Raw genomic sequence first — 21,673 nt, forward strand, 5'->3', positions numbered from 1 at the left:
GGTCGGCTTCTACCAGTTTTTCCATTTGTCTGTAAAGAATTCACGTTAGTATTTTGCAGCTGTGACTTATTAAACTGATAGTTCGGTAATTTTCACATCTGTCAACACCTGCTTTCTTTGGGATTGGAATTATTATATTCTTCTTGAAGTCTGTGGGTATTTCGCCTGTCTCATACATCTTGCTCACCAGATGGAAGAGTTTTGTCATGACTGGCTCTCCCAAGGCCATCAGTAGTTCTAATGGAATGTTGTCTACTCCCGGGGCCTTGTTTTGACTCAGGTCTTTCAGTGCTCTGTCAAACACTTCACGCAGTATCTTATCTCCCATTTCATCTTCATCTACATCCTCTTCCATTTCCATAATATTGTCCTCAAGTACATCGCCCTTGTATAAACCCTCTATATACTCCTTCCACCTTTCTGCCTTCCCTTCTTTGCTTAGAACTGGGTTGCCATCTGAGCTCTTGATATACATACAAGTGGTTCTCTTTTCTCCAAAGGTCTCTTTAATTTTCCTGTAGGCAGTATCTATCTTACCCCTAGTGAGACAAGCCTCTACCTCCTTACATTTGTCCTCTAGCCATCCCTGCTTAGCCATTTTGCACTTCCTGTCGATCTCATTTTTGAGACGTTTGTATTCCTTTTTGCCTGCTTCATTTACTGCATTTTTATATTTTCTCCTTTCATCAATTAAATTCAGTATTTCTTCTGTTACCCAAGGATTTCTATTAGCCCTCGTCTTTTTACCTACTTGATCCTCTGCTGCCTTCACTACTTCATCCCTCAGAGCTACCCATTCTTCTTCTACTGTATTTCTTTCCCCCATTCCTGTCAATCGTTCCCTAATGCTCTCCCTGAAACTCTGTACAACCTCTGGTTCTTTCAGTTTATCCAGGTCCCATCTCCTTAAATTCCCACCTTTTTGCAGTTTCTTCAGTTTCAGTCTGCAGTTCATAACCAATAGATTGTGGTCAGAATCCACATATGCCCCTGGAAATGTCTTACAATTTAAAAACTGGTTCCTAAATCTCTGTCTTACCATTATATAATCTATCTGATACCTTTTAGTATCTCCAGGATTCTTCCAGGTATACAACCTTCTTTCATGATTCTTGAACCAAGTGTTAGCTATGATTAAGTTATGCTCTGTGCAAAATTCTACAAGGCGGCTTCCTCTTTCATTTCTTCCCCCCAATCCATATTCACCTACTATGTTTCCTTCTCTCCCTTTTCCTACTGACGAATTCCAGTCACCCATGACTATTAAATTTTCGTCTCCCTTCACTACCTGAATAATTTCTTTTATCTCGTCATACATTTCATCAATTTCTTCATCATCTGCAGAGCTAGTTGGCATATAAACTTGTACTACTGTAGTAGGCATGGGCTTTGTGTCTATCTTGGCCACAATAATGCGTTCACTGTGCTGTTTGTAGTAGCTAACCTGCACTCCTATTTTTTTATTCATTATTAAACCTACTCCTGCATTACCCCTATTTGATTTTGTATTTATAACCCTGTAATCACCTGACCAAAAGTCTTGTTCCTCCTGCCACCGAACTTCACTAATTCCCACTATATCTAACTTTAACCTATCCATTTCCCTTTTTAAATTTTCTAACCTACCTGCCCGATTAAGGGATCTGACATTCCACGCTCCGATCCGTAGAATGCCAGTTTTCTTTCTCCTGATAACGACGTCCTCTTGAGTAGTCCCCGCCCGGAGATCCGAATGGGGGACTATTTTACCTCCGGAATATTTTACCCAAGAGGATGCCATCATCATTTAATCATACAGTAAAGCTGCTTGTCCTCAGGAAAAATTACGGCTGTAGTTTACCCTTGCTTTCAGCCGTTCGCAGTACCAGCACAGCAAGGCCGTTTTGGTTAATGTTACAAGGCCAGATCAGTCAATCATCCAGACTGTTGCCCCTGCAACTACTGAAAAGGCTGCTGCCCCTCTTCAGGAACCACATGTTTGTCTGGCCTCTCAACAGATACCCCTCCGTTGTGGTTGCACCTACGGTACGGCCATCTGTATCGCTGAGGCACGCAAGCCTCCCCACCAACGACAAGGTCCATGGTTCATGGGGGGAACGGAGGTATAACTGAAAAAAAACTGGATAAAACAATATAAAAAACTTCCATGTGCATCATAACTCTTGCACAAACAATGCTTTATTTGCAACAACAACAACAACAACAACAACAACATAATGATAATGAAAGAAATACTAAATTTAAGATATGGACAAGCCAAAAGTAATGACAGTCAATTACATTGCCTTTTTCTGAAGTCAGTAGTGGCATACTTTCACAAAATTTCTGCGTGTTCTTGAATTCAGTTTCCTCTTCAACAGCTGAAGGGAGTGGTTTCCTTGGCACAACTTCATGAATTACTAAAGAATTACAACCATCCTCATTTTCAAGATCTCTCGACTGATATGACACAGCAGTAATAACTTTAGTTTTATTACTTCCATATTTCACTGACTCAGGAAATAATTTCTTCTGGTAAAAAGAAAAACAGACATTTGTCATGAAAACGAAATTAAAAACACAGAAATATAAGGAAAAGATAGATGCTACTCACCATAAAGAAGACAAGCTGAGTTGCAACAAGCACAACGAAACAACACTTGCACATTACTTTTTGGCCCAAGTATTATTCAGAAAAGGAAAACAAACAAACAAACAAACAAACACACACACACACACACACACACACACACACACACACACACACACACACACACACACACACAACAGCAAGGTATGGGTGAGTTCAGCAGCATGTTGCTTCACAGGGTGGTCTACTTTGCTCTCTGCCACAGTTTGGCAGTGGGCATTCATCCTGGTGGACAGCTGGTTGACAGTCATACCAATATAAAAAGCTGTGCAATGTGTGCAGCAGAGGTGGTATATGATGTGGCTGCTTTTATAGGTGGCCCAGGATCTGATGGGTTATGATAAGCCTGTGACAGGAGGCCAGGCCATCTGTGAAAGCAGCCATGTCATATACCAGCTCTGCTGCACTCATTGCATAGCTTTTTATATTGGTATGAATGCCAACCACCAGTCCACCAGGGTGAACAGCCACTGCCAAAGTGTGGGCAAGAGCAAAGTAGAAAACCACTCTGTGCCACAACATAAAGCTGAACATAACACAAGATTTCAATGGCTGCTTCACCACGAGCCATCTGTATCCTCCCCTCTACTACATGCTTTTCGGAACTGTGCATATGGGAGTTATTCTGACAACACATTTTCCACTTCTGAAATTATCCTGGCCTCAACCTATGGTAACCTACTGTCCCCAAACTCTGCACCCAACAGCTTCCAACCCCCCCCCCCCCCCCCCCCATCCTATCACCACCTCCCTATTCTCATCTGCTCACCCTCTTTGTGTGCAGCCCTCTGCCAGTGCACCCACCCATCTTTCCCCTTCCCCACTCTTCTCCTTTTTGCTCTCCCATCCTCCCGCCCTCCCTTCCACCACCCTCCTCCCTGACCCAAATTCTCCCGACGCTGCGCCTGTTGGCAGTCTAGTCCCTGTATGCTCTGCCCGACAGCACTCTTCTCTTTCTCTTCTCCCAACCGTACCTTGCTATCCTTTTCCATTCCCCCACCCCATCCAGATTGCTGCTCCTGTTCTACGTGACAGTTGCATTCTAGTCTGAGCTGTCGGTGATTGTGGTCATGTGTGCATGAGGTGTGCTTGCATTTGTGTGTGTGTGTGTGTGTGTGTGTGTGTGTGTGTGTGTTTGGCCAAAAGCTAATGTCTAAGTGTCTTTTCGCTGTGCCAGTCTGCAACTCAAGTGTCATCTTTATGGTGAGTTGCAATCTTTCTTTTCCTTATACTGCTAAGGATTGTTGTTGGAAAATCATCCCTGATAATGTAAGTTTTTTACTGTTCCAGGATCCCATTACTCACTAAACAATTCTCTTTCAATATTAATATTTGATAGTAAGAGCTGACATTACTTTAAAACAGACTACTAGTTTCGGTTCTGAACAACCATCTTTGTGATAATGTACCACTTGTGGTAAAGATCATGCCTACATACACTGCAGGCTAGAAGGCCATCGTCTGACTGTGTACTTCAGAACTAAGTACTTCTGGCAATTTTTTATTGGCACTGTCAAGTACACACATCAGTTTGTGTTCTGATGACTTCAACTGGCCGGCCGCTATGGCCAAGCGATTCTAGGCGCTTCAGTCCGGACCCGCGCGACCGCTACGGTCACGGGTTCAAATCCTGCCTCGGGCATGGATGTGTGTGATGTCCTTAGGTTAGTTAGGTTTAAGTAGTTCTAAGTTCTAGTGGACTGATGACCTCAGATGTTAAGTCCCATAGTGCTCAGAGCCATTTCAACCATTTGACTTCAACTGGAGACAAACAAGCTTGACGGACTTTACATTTTTAATATTAACTAGTTGCAATTTGTAATGATCTGTAAATTTTTTTTCTCAGATACACATCTTACTTAGCATAGTATGTTTCCATATATTTCATATTTATCATGTCCACATGTTTTTAAAGTAGTCTAGTGCCTTTATTTTTAATGAAAAAACATGTTTCTTTTGTCCCCGTAAGTTCAGAATTGCACATTCTAACAACTTTCTTGGTATAATCAGAAATTTGTATCAGTGAGCATGGCATGTTTTCATTATTTGCATTAGCCTATTCACTAATGTCTTAAAATTTTTTATTGTTAACATTGAGCTGATAGGTCTTCTTCATTTATTTACAGAGTTCTGTGATATACTACCAGATGACGGTGTTTCAGCCTACAGTGTTCATAGAAAAAACCATTGCCATAAGTGCTATGGCTAACATTCATTACTTTCAAATAACGTATCTTGGTGGGGATTGTTCAAGTCAGTTTAACCTCATGCAATTTTTTGTTTCTTGCTCCTTTTAAAGATCTGTAGATGGTTGCTCAGCAAATAGTAACTAGTAATCCATTGTAGTGTAGTGTTGAGATTAAGAGAACTAAAAGATTTGATATTTAAAAAAAAAATTTAGAAATAAACGTTTGAGACTAGTTTCTCACTATTGAAGTGAAGGATGTTACAGAGGAAGATGAGAGTAATAATTCATAAACTTAAGTTGGTTGGTTTGTGGGATTGAAGGGTCCAGACTAAAAGGGGCAAGGCAGACGGTGGGGGGGGGGGGGGGGGCGGCAAGGCAGACGGTGTGGGGGGGGGGGGGCAAGGCAGACGCGGTGGGGGGGGGGGGCCAAGGCAGACGCGGTGGGGGGGGGGCCAAGGCAGACGCGGTGGGGGGGGGGGCCAAGGCAGACGCGGTGGGGGGGGGGGCCAAGGCAGACGCGGTGGGGGGGGGGGCAAGAAAGGCGGGGGGGGGGGGCAAGAAAGGCGGGGGGGGGGCAAGAAAGGCGGGGGGGGGCAAGAAAGGCGGGGGGGGGGCAAGAAAGGCGGGGGGGGGGGCAAGAAAGGCGGGGGGGGGGCAAGAAAGGCGGGGGGGGGGGGGGCAAGAAAGGCGGGGGGGGGCAAGAAAGGCGGGGGGGGGGCAAGAAAGGCGGCGGGGGGGGGCAAGAAAGGCGGGGGGGGGGGCAAGAAAGGCGGGGGGGGGGCAAGAAAGGCGGGGGGGGGGGGCAAGAAAGACAGACAGAGACCAGAAAACAGGAATTACAATCACATCACATGTGACAGTGGTTGGCCGACCATAGAAACAAAAAAGGAAAAGCCAACCACCAAGAAACACACTAAAAACCCCAGTAGGCCCGTCTCAAAAAAAAAAAAAAAAAAGGACAAACTCTTAGATGAAGCGATAAAAACCACCTGCACAAATAATACTGAAAACTAAATCTGCTATTGCAACGTCACCCGTCATCTGATAAAAGTGCAGGAAGCATATCAGGCAGCGCAAATGTCTGCCTGAGCAGAGTTAAAAGTGGGCAGTCCAACAAGATGTGGATCACTGTCAAAGCTGACCCGCAGCAACATAAAGGTGGGTTCTCGCAGCACAATAAATAGCTGTGTGTTATCCAGGTGTGGCCAATGTGCAACCGGCAGAGGACAACAGAATCCTTGCGAGAGACCCGCAAGGAGGAGTGCCACATACTGGTAGCCTCCTTGATGGCCCAAAGTTTGTTGGGTGAAGGAAGGGTGCGCCATTCTTCACCCCAGGTGTGAAGGACCTTCTGCCGCAAAACTGACCCTAGGTCACTCTCTGAAAGGCCAAGGCTGGTGCACCGACAGCCTGTTTGGCCAGCGTGTCAACACGTTCATTTTCCGGGATGCCGACATGACCCGGGGTCCACACAAAGACCACAGGGTGGCTGCAATGGCCAAGAGTATGAAGGGACTCCTGGATAGCCATCACCAATGAGAGCGAGGTGAACACTGGTCGACAGCTCGTAAACCGCTCAGGGAGTCACTACAGATAATGAAGGACTCACCTGAGCAGGAGCGGATATACTCTAGGGCGTGAGAGATGACGACCAGCTCGGCAGTGAAAACACCGCAGCCATCCGGGAATGAGTGTTGTTGATAATGATCCCCTAGAGTAAGAGTATAACCGACACGATTGGCAACCATCGAACCGTCAGTATAGACAACGTCAGAGCCTTGAAACGCGGCAAGGATTGAAAGAAAGTGGCAGCAGAGGGCCTCAGGAGGGACTGAGTCCTTCGGGCCCTGTGCCAAATCGAGCCGAAGGCATGGGGGGGGGGGGGGGGGGGGGCCCACACACCACCGGGGTATACGGAGAGGGGTCCGGAAAACAGGTGGAAGAGGGAAAACCTCAAGCCCAGAGAGAAGAGCTCTGACGCGAACTGCGATCATACACCCTGATGGGGCCGCCGTTCCGGAAGATAGACGACCGACTGAGGGAACAGGAAATAATAATTGGGATGCCCGGTGGTGACCGAGTGAACCACCGCATCAGTGGCATCATTGGAAAGAGGCTCAATAGTGGCAATAGAGGTGAACAAGTCCCAGTCAGCCTTATTCATAGCCCATCTGCAGGGACGCCCAGAAGAGTGACACTGTAGCAGTGACAGAAAGATCCAAAAGTGGTCACTAACGCACAAGTCGTCATGCACACTCCATTGGACAGATGGTAATAGGCTAGGGCTGCAAATTGAAAGGTCGATGGCTGAGTACATGCCATGCACCACACTGAAATGTGTGAAGGCACCATTATTTAAAAGAGAAAGGTCAAGCTGTGCCAATACTTGTTCAACGATGCTGCCTCGGCCTGTTGTCACTGATCCATCCCACAGAGGGTTACGGGCGTCGAAGTCGCCCAGTAACAGAAAAGGTGGCGGCAATTGGGCTATCAGCGCAGCCAGGACATGCTGTGGGACATCACCATCCAGTGGAAGATACAGACTGCAGACAGTAACAGTCTGTGGTGTCCACACCCGATCAGTGACAGCCTCTACAGGTGTTTGTAGTGAAGGAAGGACATAGATGAAGACGCCACCAGAGACCTTTTCGTAAGCTGCCCGGTTTCTATAATAACCCCAATAGCCACGGAGGGCAGGGGTGCGCATTACTGGAAACCAAGTTTCTTGAAGAGCAATGCAGAGGAAAGGGTGAAGGATAATAAGTTGTCGGAGCTCAGCAAGATGGTGGAAAAAAATGCTGCAGTTCCACTGGAGGATGACACTGTCCATGGCCGAGAAAGGTGTGAAGGGACCAAGGAGGCAGATTACGCTGCTGGGTTACCTGCTGCCACAGACTGAGTACCTGTAAGAGTGACATCCATTGAGTCTGAGAGCCCGGCGAGATCTAGGTCCTCAGCAGATGCCAGAATCTCTACCTCGCCCTCAGATGCAGAGCTTGTAAGTTGCGGTGGGGTAGGTGCCACTGCAAGTTCCTTCATCTTAGAGGTCTTCCTCTTGGGCAAGTGGGTGGTGCCCCCCATGGGCAAGGGAGAATGTGGAGTTGTACCGCTCGGTGAGCCGACAGGAATTTGCTGAAATGATGGGGCTATGGTCATAGCGGTGGCACATGAGGAAGTCATTCGCACAGGATGGAGTCATTCATATTTCCTCTTAGCCTCGGTATAGGTCAGTTGGTCCAGGGTCTTATATTCCATGATTTTCTGCTCTTTCTGTAAGATACTGCAGTCTGGCGAGCAAGGTGAATGATGCTCTCCGCAGTTGACACAGATCGGAGGCGGGGCACATGGAGTATTGGGATGTGATGGATGTCCACAAACTCGACATGTGAGGCTGGAAGTACAGTGGGAAGACATATGGCTGAACTTCCAGCACTTAAAGCACCGCATTGGGGGAGGGATATAGGGCTTGACATCACAATGGTAGACCATCACCTTCACCTTCTCCAGTAATGTATTACCCTCGAAGGCACCGGTACAAATCTGATTATCCTTTGGACCCCAATGAACGCGCCGGATGAAATGAACACCTCAACGCTCTAAATTGGCACGTAGCTCGTCATCAGACTGCAAAAGACGGTCCCTATGGAAAATAATACCCTGGACCATATTTAAACTCTTATGGGGTGTGATGGTAACAAACATCCCCCAACTGGTCGCAAGCAAGTAACTTTAGTGACTAGGCAGAGGATGCCATTTTTATCAATACTGACCCAGAACTTATTTTGGACAAGCCCTCCACCTCCTCAAACTTGTCCACTAAATACTCTACGAAGAATTGATGCTTTGCCGACATGAAAGACTCCCCATCAGCTCTCATACAAACTAGGAACCGGGGTGAATAAGTGTCACTGCCATCCTGAGCCTTATGCTCCTCCCATGGTGTGGCCAGGGAGGGGGATGATTTGGGATCGTATTTCTGAGCATTGAATTGAGCCCGAGAATGCTTGGAGACTGCTGACGGCCGGTCACCGCGTGTCATCCACCCTGATGCCACTGACTCTGACCACGGAACCTTCCTACGGCTGCCACCCAACCGCAGCAAAGAACACCTGGCAGGATGGCCATTACCGGGAGTCCTGATGCCCCTTGGCATACGTGGGGAGTTAATGGCACAGGCATCTGCAGAGCGATCCTTGTGTTGTCAGGGGGCTACAACCAACAGGGTACATGGCTGCCCCACCACAACGGACTGGCTACCATGCTGGATATTAGGTGCAAGGAAGTCCATGGTCGTCATCTCCGTAAAAAGCAACACTGCACAGTGCATGGTGGAAATCACACTCAGGAATGTATCCTCGCCAAAGAGATGGAGAACGAGTGGGACAGCAATGCGAGAAAGCTGGCTAAAGATCTCAATGCACGATGGACATAATGCACCATGTGAGGTGTCCTTTCCGAACTGGCTCGCTCTTCAGAAGAATTTGGAAATATGGAGGTCAAACCCAAGAGGGGACCATCACATATAGGCCGAAAAATTTGAGACTCCTTTTAGTCCCCTCTTACATCAGGCAGAAATTCCATGGGCCTTTTCTAACCCCTGAACCCACAGGGGGACATAAATTTAAGGTTTTGATCATTAATATAAAAGCTTTACAAATATAAATGGGTAGCATTTATTAAATTTTCCTAATATCTCAATTACCAGATATACATTTTAGCACAAATATGAACTGTAAAAGTCTTCACCCCCTCCTTTGACCATTTCTCCAGTAGCATATGGTGTCTGACGGATAGCAAAGCAAATTTTAAATCTAATGTTTAATCATTTCTTCTAGACAACACCTCTGTGGTGTCACCGCCAGACACCACACTTGCCAGGTGGTAGCCTTTAAATCGGCCGCGGTCCGTTAGTATACGTTGGACCCGCGTGTCGCCACTATCAGTGATTGCAGACCGAGTGCCGCCACACGGCAGGTCTAGAGAGACTTCATACCACTCACCCCAGTTGTACAGCCGACTTTGCTAGCGATGGTTCACTGACAAAATATGCTCTCATTTGCCGAGACGATAGTTAGCATAGCCTTCAGCTACGTCATTTGCTACGACCTAGCAAGGCGCCATTACCAGTTACTATTGATGCTGTAAAACATGTACCGTCAAGAGCGATGTTCACCAATTGTGGATTAAAGTTAAGTATTCCAGCAGCTACGTACGTTTTTTGTTAGTCTCATTTCCTTGACCTGTTCCAGACCTCACGCCAGCCTGTGTGAGCTAAAACGCGTGCCTTTCGGCTTCCTCTCATAGTGGGTTGGCTGTCTTGCCAATCCACAACAACCTCCTATTTCACAGAAAAATATTTAACTAAATACTGTTACCGTGTGTAGGATATATATATATATATATATTTTTAATAAATTTAATATATTGTGACACGTAATATTCTGTAAATGAGCAGCATGGAGAGTTTCTCACAAATCGTGTGTACACAGCTTGTAAATTGGCTTGTTTCACATAATTTTGATAGAAATCATGCAAATGATTAATGGAACATTTAACTAATAAACCAACTACACTGATGGGAAAAAATTGTAAAACCAACAAATTATTAATGCGGAGTGATGAAATTGCAGCAATGAATTTGTCTATGTAACATATTTAAGTGATTAACATAGCAAGGTAACAGTTTTATGTAAGAACAAGATAAGTCACTTCAGATGTGAATGCTGGTACAGTGATAACTGGTTTAACTGCCAGAATGTTGAATGAAAGTATGCAAACGTACATGCATTGCAATGTACAGGAACCAAATGTCAGTTTGTGGGATGGATTTCCACAGCTGTTGCACTTAGTCGGGTCAATACAGGTACAGTTAGTGCCGTTTGTGGGCGACGCTGGAGTTGTCGCCCGATGGTGCCCCATATGTGCTCGACTGGGGACAGCTCTTGTGATCAAGCATGCCAAGGGAACGTGTCAACACATTGTAGAGTGTGTTGGGTTACAACAGCAGTATGTGGGCGAGTGTTAGCCTGTTAGAAAACACCCGGTGGAATAATGTTCACGAATGGCAGCACAGTAGGTCAAAGCACCAGACTGATATAGAAATTTGCAGTCAGGGTGCCCAGGATAACCGTGAAAATGTTCCTGCTGTCATACGAAATCACACCCCAGACCCTAACTCCAGATTTAGGTCCAATGTGTCTAGCACATGAACAGACTGGTTGCAGGCCCTCAGCTGCCTCATTCTAAACAACACACGACCATCACTTGCACCAAAGCAGAACCAGCTTTCACCAGAAAACACAACAGATCTCCACCCAGCCCTTCAACGAGTTCTCACTTGACACCGTTGAAGTCAGTAACGGTGGTGGTTCGGAGTCAGTGGAATGCACGCTACAGGGCATCTGTCTCTGAGCTGTCCTTAAAGTAACCAATTTGTAATAGTTTGTTGTGTCACTGTGGTGCCAACTCCTGCTCAAATTACTCCTATAGATGCAGTATGAAGCACCAGAGCCATATGCTGAACACAACGGTCTTCCCTTTGGTAGTGCCACATTGCGTCTGGAGCCCGATCTTCTTGCGACCGTACATTCGTGTGGCCACTGCTGCCATCAATTGTGTTCAGTGGCTACAATTCTGCCAAGTGTTTCTACATAATCACATAAGGAACATCCAGCTTCTCAAAGCCCTATTACGTGACCTCATTCAAACTCTGTGAGGTGTTGATAACGGTGTCTTTGTCATCTTAAGGCATTCTTGACTAACGTCACTTCACTTCACTACGTCCGATGCCAAATGTAACTAACGCTCACAACCGGTTCAGCATGTATTTAAAATAAATCTGATGTGACACAGTACTCCTATGCGAAAAAGATATCATCTTTCAGAAGTAGAAACATGCCTACCAACTTTTGTCAATGTCCTACAGCTCTTTCTTGCTGTTTCAATTTTTTTTCTGTCAGTGTGTCTAACCATCCATGCCTCCAATGTCAATTAGCCATCCTAAGAACTGAGGACTAATCCAGCTGAACTAATAGCATGTTATTGTTGACATTAAATGCAAGAAGCAGCAGTTAGGTAAAGAAATATTTGTCAGACATGCACACATGTGGGTAAGCCTAATGTAACCGGAGTGTTAGGGTGCTGGAGAAGTCATATAATTACTATTTTGACTCCTCATCCATATCAATAATTTGTTTACCTTTATTTCACGGATTATTTATACACGAACGGACATAAAAAGAGTAAGAATCCAGAAAGAGAAAAACAAATCAAATGAAACTTCACAGGTTGAGTGGGTAAGTGATGTTATTTCAGTGGTTACAATATTGAGTAAAATTTACAAAGAACTTGGCAGTACGAGCCCACCTGCAGTATGAAGTTGCACCCTCTCTGGCCCATATGCATCTACGTCTACATACATACACAGCAAGCTACTTTATGATGCATGGGGTGCCCTGTACTACTACTACTACTACTACTACTGCTAGTAGTAGTAGTAGTAGTAGTAGTAATTTCCTTTTGTGCTCTACTCACAAACAGAGTAAGGGGGAAAACCACTCTCTATGTGCCTCCGTACGTGTCCTAATTTTTCTTATGTTATCTTTATGGTCCTTAAACGAAATGTACACTGACGGCAGCGTCAAATGCTTGTACTCTAACTTTTCTCAATAGCGTTCCTCAAAAAGAATTTCACCTTCCCATTTGAGTTCCCGAAGCATTTCCTTAATACTTACATTTGTTCAGACCTACCAGTAACAAATCTAGCAACCTGCCTCTGAACTGCTTTGATGTCTTCCCTCAATCCGACCTGGTACGAATCACAAACACTTTAGCAGTACAACAATACTGAAGAGTGGTTTGCACTAGTGTGCTCTATATGGTCCCCTTTACAGATAAACCACAGTTTCATAACATTCTCTGAATAAACCAAAGTCAAACATTCACCTTCTGACTACAATCTATACATGCTTGTTTCATTTTGTATCGCTTTGCAGCGTTACACCTAGATATTTAATCAAGGTGACATTGTCAAGTACCATACTACTAATGCTGTTTGCTTTTCCTACTCATCTGCATTAACTTAAATTTTTCTACATTTAGAGCTAGCTTCCATTCGTCACACTAACTAGGAATTTTGTCTAAGTCATCTTGTATCCTCCTGAAGTCACTGACGATAAAACCATCCTGTACACCACAGCATCATCAGCAAACAGCACCAGATTGTTGCTCACCCTGCCTGCCAGATCATTTATGCATGCAGAAAATAAAACCACTTAGTTGGTTCGTCAGTTTGTGGGAGGGGACCAAACAGCAAGGTTATCGGTCCCATCAGATAAAGGAAGGATGGGGAAGGAAGTCAGCCGTGCCCTTTCAAAGGAACTAACCTGGAATTTGTCTGAAGTGATTTACGGAAAGCAGAGAAAACTTAAATCGTCATTGTCCTCCTAAAGGTGAGTCCAGTGTGCTAACTGCTGCGCCACCTTGGTTGGTGGGGAAATGCATTCAAAAGTACTTTGCAGGACTGGCTGACTGTACCTTTTGCAGTGAATCCATAGACGACCCACTCCATACTCCAACTAATACTGTACAATCTGTTTATTTCCACACTACTGACCATTGACTACCTCTGAAGTAAAAACATCCAGCAATTAACTTGATTTCACCTGGAACTGTTAAACCTGACAAGATAATTTCACCATCACATACAAATTTGACCTCAAGGTAGACAATATTTTTGTTGGTTGGTTGGTTTAAAAGGGGCGGGGAGGGACCAAACTGCTAGGTCATCGGTCCCTCGTTCTGATTAAAATAATTCCAAAAGGGTGGGAGTAAAATAAGTGAGACATACAAAACCAGCTGGAAGAAAGGAGTAAACCACAAGAATGACAGAAGGGCAACAAACACTAAAATGGACAAAATCGGACAAGAAAACCATGGAGCCACACAAAAAACATGTAGAAGAGATCAAAACAAGAGAGCAGATTACCATGGCTGACTGACCATGAGAATAAAAAGGAGAAGGCATCCACTCTGCAACACATTAAAACCTCCACCCTAAAAGCACTACAGTGGAGGACGCAGAGGGACAAAGGACAAGCACTAAAACTTAGATCAAATGGTAAAACCCACCCTCACGAGTAAAACATAAAACTAACACTGCTGTTGAGGCATTGTCACCCAACACAAAATGTAGGGTGCTGGGAAAGTTAAAAGCCTGCCACAGAGCAGCTAAAAGTGGGCAGTCCGACACCGAGATGGGTCTTCACAACAGAGGAGATAACCATGCATTAGCCATGTGTGGCCAACGCAGAGCCGGCAGAGGACAAATGATTCCCTGTGAGAGGACCCTATGGAAGACTTCCACACATTCTTAGTCTCCTTAATGACACGCAGTTTGTTGTGTGTACTGTTATGCCATTCCGTCTCCCAAAGCCAAAAAACCCTGCAGCGTGAGACGGAACGCTGGTCAGTTTTGGAGATGCCCATTTCCAGAAGTGGTTTTCACATAGCCTGTTTCGCCAGCCTGTCAGAAAGTTCATTGCCAGGGACTCTGATGTGTTCTGGGGTCCACACAAACACCAGTGAATGTCTGGACCATTCCAGGGCAGAGATGGACTCCTGGATGTTCACTACCAAAGGATGGCAAGGGTAGCACTGGTCGGTAGCTTGTAAGCTGCTCAGGGAGTCAAAACAGAGAAGAAATGACTCACCAGAACAGGAACACATGTACTTAAGTGCACAAGATATGGCCACAAGCTTTGCACTGAATACACTGCAGCCAGCAGGCAAGGAGTGCTGTTCAATATGTCCTCCATGAACATATGCAAATCCTATGTGACCATCAACCATTGAGCCATCAGTGTAAACCTCTTCATGGCCCTGGTACATGTTGAGAATCAAGAGGAAGTAACAGTGGAGAGCCACAGGGTTAACGGAGTCCTTAGGCCTGTGCAAAATGTCCAGAAGAATCTGTGACCTAGGTGTACACTACGGAGGTGAACGTGAATGGACCTCGCGGAGAGGTGTTAACGGGAAGGATTACAGTTCAGACAGAGGGAAGCAGATGTGAACTGCAATCATAAGCCCTGACCTGGGCCACCAATGCAGGAGATGAACCGCCAAGGGTGGGAAAAGGAGACAGTAATTCCGATTTATACCATCGAAGCACCACATGGGATCGAGAGGTCAGTGGCAAGAAGAATCACTCATGTGATGTGGTCCACCCATCCTTTGACACTGTCGCAGTGTTTGAACACAGCCAGCTGGCTGAAACGCGTCCACTTAGCCCTGCTGACCATTCATTTTGGGGGCTTAATTTCAGGTGGTGCGCCATTTAGTAGCTGAAAGCAGATTCGGAAGTCGTCACTGGAATGAAGGTCGTCAATGATCTCCCACTGAACAGAGTTAGTGAGTGCGGGAGAACAGAAAGAGAGGTCGATGGCTGAGAATGACCCAGAAGCAGTATAGAAATGTGTGCGAGTACCCGGGTTGAGGATGCTCAGCTCGTGAGACGTCATGAGGCCTTCCAAAATCCAACCCCAAGGACAAGTATTTGTTGAGCCTGACAGGACAGCACGGGCATTGAAGTCTCCTAGGAGGAGAAATGGTCACGGGAGTTGTGCAATAAGATCCGTGGGAGCCTCAGAGTCTAGTGGATCTTGCGGAGGTAAATACAGTGAGCAAACAGTGATCCTTTGACACACATGAATTTGAACTGCAACTGCTTGCACAACAGTAGCCAAGGTGAGAGCAGAGGAGCGGTGCACGTTAGTGATAAACACTGCGACAACTCCCTTGGCCCTTTCCCACAACAAGTCATCCTTGCGGTATAGCATATATAACCAGTGGCACAGGGACCCCTGTATCTTTAAAATGAGTTTCTTGTAAACAAGAGCACAAGGAACGTGCCTGTACTAGGTGTTTCAGTTCCTCCACATGAGTCTGGAACCCATGTCATTGGTGTGGTTGTAACTGACCCCTATCTTGGCACCACAGAGGTGAAGCACTTCAAGAGCAAGGGGGAGTGGAGAGGCTGCCTGGGCCCAAGGCATCTAACTCCATGATATCCTCCAACAGTCAGATGGGAAAGAATGACGTCTGACAGTGCTCAGGACAGCTTTTGACCCAGACGTCGTGAGTCTTTCCCTGCACCCTGTCCCTTTGAGGATGAGGGGGAAGGGGGCGTTGAAATGCACTATGCTTTTCTTGTACCCTCTGGATGCTCGCTGCGGAACTGTTGTTGATCTTTCCTGGTGCAGCTGTCTGGATTGCTTTGTCCTTACTCTTTTTCCCTTGATGTGCATGTTCAAGCACAGGTGCTTGTGGTGGATACAGGCACACTAGGTGTCATCTGTGTTGAAGCGTCCGACTTGGGACTAGGTTTCTGCACCATGGAAGAATATGAGGTGGCAAAGACAGGGATTTCGTCACCTGATATTCTTTTTTGGTTTTGGCAGAGGGGATCTGCTTGTTCACTTTTATCTTCTGTATTTTGTGTTCCTCAGCAAAAACAGGGCAGTCTCGATTGCAGAACGGGTGGTTCCGAGAGCAGTTGATGCAGATCGCCGGAGATAAGCAGTCAGTCCCAGCATCACGAGCGGCTTTTCCACAGTTCTTGCAGATCGCTTCCCCTCCACAGCTATTGTGTGCTGGCATTTATAGCATCGCATAGGGTTTGGAATGTAAGGCTGAACATTAAGTCAAAGGAAATCTACCATAAGTTGTTCAGGCAGTGTCTGAGAACTGAATGTGACAGTGGCAATCTTTTCAGTTGCTCCATTATTACTGCATGTTCGTTGCTCCACATCAATTATTCCCCAGGATGGCTGGCCGAAGTGGCCGTGGGGTTAAAGGCGCTGCAGTCTGGAACCACAAGACCGCTACGGTCGCAGGTTCGAATCCTGCCTCGGGCATGGATGTTTGTGATGTCCTTAGGTTAGTTAGGTTTAACTAGTTCTAAGTTCTAGGGGACTAATAACCTCAGCAGTTGAGTCCCATAGTGCTCAGAGCCATTTGAACCATTCCCCGGGATGCCCATTCATGCTCCAGTTCTGCAATGTCCATGTCATCTCAGCATGTGACAACGCCCTTACAGGAGTTGAGAGAAGTGTGCATCTCAACAATGATACCATGGTCACCCAGTTTCTGCAATTTCTTAAGAAGGTCTACCTGCTTTAGTTTTGACCAACAACAAGCCATTACACAATCGTTTTATAGATATATTAATGTTCCAACAAGGCCTTCCTGGATATGAAAGGGGGACCATCTCGGTCCCAAGAGCAGCTAGGGAAATAAGGGTCCACTCAGACAGAGCCCCGCGTGCCTGAGTAATCCTTATACAACTGAGGTGTGGCAGGTTCCACAAAGATTACCCATTAATGACTGTTCCATAACAACAGCCATGCATCCCTTCAGCATGCAGCACACCTTGAGATTAATGGTTTTTTTTATGGAGATTTATCCTGTCCTCGCGATCTGGGCTGTCAAGTCAAGATCCAAGATCCCTGCTCCCGGAGACGCACTAAGTTCCACCGCCGCTCCGCACGTGGTCGCTAAAGCGTGCCCAGAACTTATGGTGATTAGGGATTGGCAGTGCTTACCAGTCTCCAGCTCAGGAACCTCGAGGTTGCCAAGCCTGTACCCAGCAAATCAATGCTGAGCCCCTGAGGGCACCTGCCCTCATGTTCCCACATGGTCCAACACCGGGTCACTGTCACGTCCGAACATCCCACAAATTTGGATATGGCACAATTCTACCAGGTGACCAAATGGAGACGTACAATAAGGCTGCTTTCAAACTGACAAGCACTGATAATGTGTTGGTAGCAGAGATGGCTAATAAATACAAATAGACATCTACAAAAAGATGACACATTAATAACAGCTACACTTAACAACTGAGATATACAAAATTTGAAGTGCTGTAGCTTCTTCTGTGGTGTCAAGTGTGTATACATTGAAAGTAATGTTCTTGATTGTAACTAATATTCTTGAATGCTGATACACTTATGTAAGTCCTGAATATTAGAAATATTCAGTAGCATGTTCTTTATATAGACTGACTTGGGCGAAACACTGAACTGCAGCTGCTTAAAAGGACACGTCGGCCAATAACAGTCACAAGTATGAGGTCACGCGAATTTAGTGTCTTCTGGCAGCCTGTATGTGTGGTGCATCCCATCGGAGAACTCGAGCAATGGGAGAGTGAGCTAGGCCAGATGTGCACTGGCAGGAGATTTAGAACTGCTCTTTCTCGTGTAGCTGTGAGTGGCACACCATGTGCCCAGTGTGGTTAAGAAGATGCCGTCAATGCTGCATTTCTCACCTCCAAAGTCATGCACTGTTACCACGTAGTGATGGTTTGGGTGGCAACTTGGGGGAGATCTGTCCCTTGGTGCTGCTGATGCGATGATGGCTGTGGTGCAATAGCAGAGGGTGCCAAACAACCTGCACTCCGACATTTGCCTTTGAACCACTGGGAACATCTGCCGAAAAACGATAGGATGTTCCTCCAACGGCACAGGTGGTTGCTGCATCGGTGCCGCTGACACGGAAGGCTGTAGAGTTTGTACGGGCTCTATGTGCACAATTGCTGTCACTACGAACAGTGACAGGCACAGCAGTTGCAGAGGCAGCAGTAGCTGCGTAGACAGGCAAAGGTCAACTTTCATGGCTGAGTCGTCAGAAGACCCAGGTACCTGGACATCAAGCATGGGCATGGGCATGGGCATGGGCTGCTCAGGGGTGAGGAGGGGGACAGACTAGGGAGCAGGCAAAAAACTGAAATTTACAGCAGGATTACTATAATCATGAAAATAAAGTTGGATTTGGTGTTGTTGTTGGGTGCCTGATGTGCTGTGAATGGTGTAATGGGCACACAGGGACATCTGAATGATGTTGCTGGATTCCCAGTTGTGGGGTATGTTAATCACATTAGAGTCTGCTGGCTAAGTGTCGTGAGCAGGCATAGTGCGACAGGTGCTCAGAAACAACAACAACAACAACAACAACAACAAAGTATTTTCTGTGAAGTGCACAGTGTGAAATTTGGACATGTGAAACATGAAAATGCAAACAAAACGTCTGGTTTCACTGTTTAGATATGTCTTAGTCCAGTCTGTTGGCAAAACTTTTGAAATTCTGACAAAGAAAATTGTGGACAATCATCCAAAACAGTAGACTGGGGGCAAACCAAAGCAAAACATGGCAGTGAGTGCTTTGATATGGCGGTGCTCACAGTTGAATCCATGGGAGTGACAAACGGGTATTTGTTGTATTCACCGAGGATAATGATCCACTGTGTTTACCACAAAGGACCTGCAAAATCAGTATGGACCAACAGGGTGAGGCCAATTAAAAGACTATTAGTGTGACACTGCCTGGTTATCCATGCATGTGTGGTAATTGGCAGTCATATCTTCTATTTGTTTATCCAGCCCAGGCTGTGTACAATGTTGCCATGCTAGCTGCTTCAGTTGCAAACATGTGGAAATCAGTCCTAGCGTTTGTTCAGTAGGAGAATGTAATAAAATTACAACATTCTGGAGAGAAAGGCTGTCGTGTTGTGCACTGTATTTTCAAAGTACTGAATCTGAGATTTATTCCGGATTAAGTGGCCAAGACATCTGAATTTAGTGCTTGGGTGACTGTTCTTGTTCAGAGCCTGTGTGGCCTGCTGAGAATCAATAGGGAAAGCTTGCAGTGCTTGCTAATCAGAATGGTCAATTTGAAGACAAACTTCTGATGCGTCAGAAATCCAGATCATTTCCCATAGGTAAGCAAGACAGAGGGTGTTTGCATGGTGTGCAGTAGGCTAATAAACAATTTGACATTCACGACTGGTTTTTGTTTTGCTTTAGGGCGGAAAAACAACTAGAGTCATACGCGCCTATGTCAGAACTGTAGAACACTAAGGGGGCGAGGTGAGGGTGGGGGGGGGGGGGGGGGGGGGAGGAGGAGGAGGAGGAGGAGGAGGAGGAGGAGGAGGAGGAGGACATGAAGCCCAATTGATACAAGGAAAGACAACTCAAAACAGGGACTTTGAGATAGGTCCATAAGATACACCACAGAGAAATGGATGTCCTCCTCCATATTGCTATGATGGATAAAAAGTAAAATGTGGTCAACAGCCTGCGTGTCGTTTGCTAAAACGGCCAATAACTCAGACAGCAAACAATAAATGAGAACGTAAAAAAAAAAGGGCATTCTATCAGGAAACAGCAAACCGTCAGAGATTGAGGGCCATGTGGAAGGGGGAGCACCACTTAACAAATAGCGATGGCTAAAAAGACAGTGCCCAATACGCAACCAACCTAAAATGATCTCGTGATGGTGAGAGAGCCAAGAGGAGGATGTCCAAACTGATGGGGCAGGCCTAATTCCCTGGAGCTTGTTCCCATGAAGGGAGGACCACTGGTGATGCCGAAGTGACACCACCTCCTGACAGACGGCAACACAGAGATCGGACAGAATGGAATAAATAGTATGCTGAGGTGCGAGAACTGAAGTCTTGGCAGCAGCGTCAGTGGTCTCGTTTCCTGTCAGACCGATGTGACCAGGAACCCACATAAGCATCACAGTGGCTCCATCAAGAGTAAACAAGTGACAGCTGTCCTGGACACGTTGCACTAGGGGATGAATAAGGCTTTGAAGGGCACTGAGAGTGTCTGAGCAGATGACACAATTGAAAAGCCTGTATCACCAGATGTACTGTGTGGCGTGATACAGGGCGAAGAGTTCTGCTGCAAATACTGAGCAGCAGTCTGGAAGTCAATACCTAACAACATTAGTGCCAATGACGAATGCACACCTGACACCATAGTCCGTCAGAGAGTCATCAGTGTACACAAAGGTACTATCACGAAGTTCTGTGTGAAGGTCGTGAAACTTACAGCAATAGAGTGAGGCTGGAGTAGTGTCTTTAGGAAGTGAATGAAGGCCAAGGTGAAGGTGGGCCGCTGCCCAATGCCAAGGTGGTGAAGAGATCATAGCCACTGGGAAAGTGGCAGGTAGTGTGAAGTTAAGCTGCTGGAGCAAGAGCCAAACGTGATCTCCAGGAAGTAATAGAAAAGAGGGACGAGTCCCATACTGGCGGCGAGAGGAGTCATCGAAGGAGGAGGCGAAGGATGGGTAGCCACGCATGGCAGATAAACGGCATGCATACCTGCCGAGCAGAAAGTCACGGTGTTAGGACAGCAGTAGTTTGGCAGCTTCTCAACCCAGGAACTGTAAAAGGCGCCAGTAGCCAGACAGATGCCACAGTGGTGTATAGTATTGAGACAGCGTAAGAGGGACGGATGCACAGATGCATAAATGAAACACCTATAGTCTAGTTTCGAATGGACACTGGACTGATCCAAACAGAGGAGGGTTGTCCGATTCGCTCCCCAGGAAGTACCACTGAGGACACGTCAGACATTGACGAACCGCGTACAATGGGTCACCAGATAAGACCCGTGAGAGGACCAAGACCGTTTCCTATTGAGCGTCAGACCCAGGTAATCCACGGTTTCAAATAATAGAAGAACAACAGGCCCAAGATGTAAAGACAGTGGACGAAACCAATTTTGCTGTCGGAAATTCATACAAACAATATTGTCAGTGGAAAATCGACAGCCATTGTCGATGCTCCACAAGTAAAGGCAATCGAGACAATGCTGTAGATGTTGCTCAAGGAGATAAGTCCATGAAGAACTACAATAGATCGCAAAATCATCACCAACGAAAGGGGAGCTGGAGATGCCCGGTGGGAGACAGGCCATTATGGGGTTCATCGCAATAGCAAAGAGGACGATGCTCAGTACAGAACCCTGAGGCACTCTGTTTTCCCGGATAAAGGTGTCCTACAAGACAGAACT

General features: G+C 46.2%; 1 protein-coding gene across 7 annotated transcripts in view; it reads right to left on the reverse strand.

Annotated features, from left to right (window-relative positions):
• The window catches only part of LOC126470242 (centromere protein J), a 326,728-nt gene that overhangs the window by 77,654 nt on the left and 227,401 nt on the right, over window positions 1-21,673 (reverse strand). For 4 of the 7 annotated variants that reach the window (XM_050097950.1, XM_050097946.1, XM_050097948.1 and 1 more), the window contains one exon: window positions 2,281-2,511. The exons of 2 other annotated variants lie outside the window; for them this stretch is intronic. In XM_050097950.1, the coding sequence (XP_049953907.1) occupies window positions 2,281-2,511 (231 nt within the window). The remainder of the gene's footprint in view (window positions 1-2,280; window positions 2,512-21,673) is intronic. One more of the 7 variants, XM_050097945.1, reaches the window with a different exon arrangement.

This window comes from Schistocerca serialis, chromosome 3 (assembly GCF_023864345.2).
Source record: "Schistocerca serialis cubense isolate TAMUIC-IGC-003099 chromosome 3, iqSchSeri2.2, whole genome shotgun sequence".
NCBI classification, from domain to species: Eukaryota; Metazoa; Arthropoda; class Insecta; order Orthoptera; family Acrididae; genus Schistocerca; species Schistocerca serialis.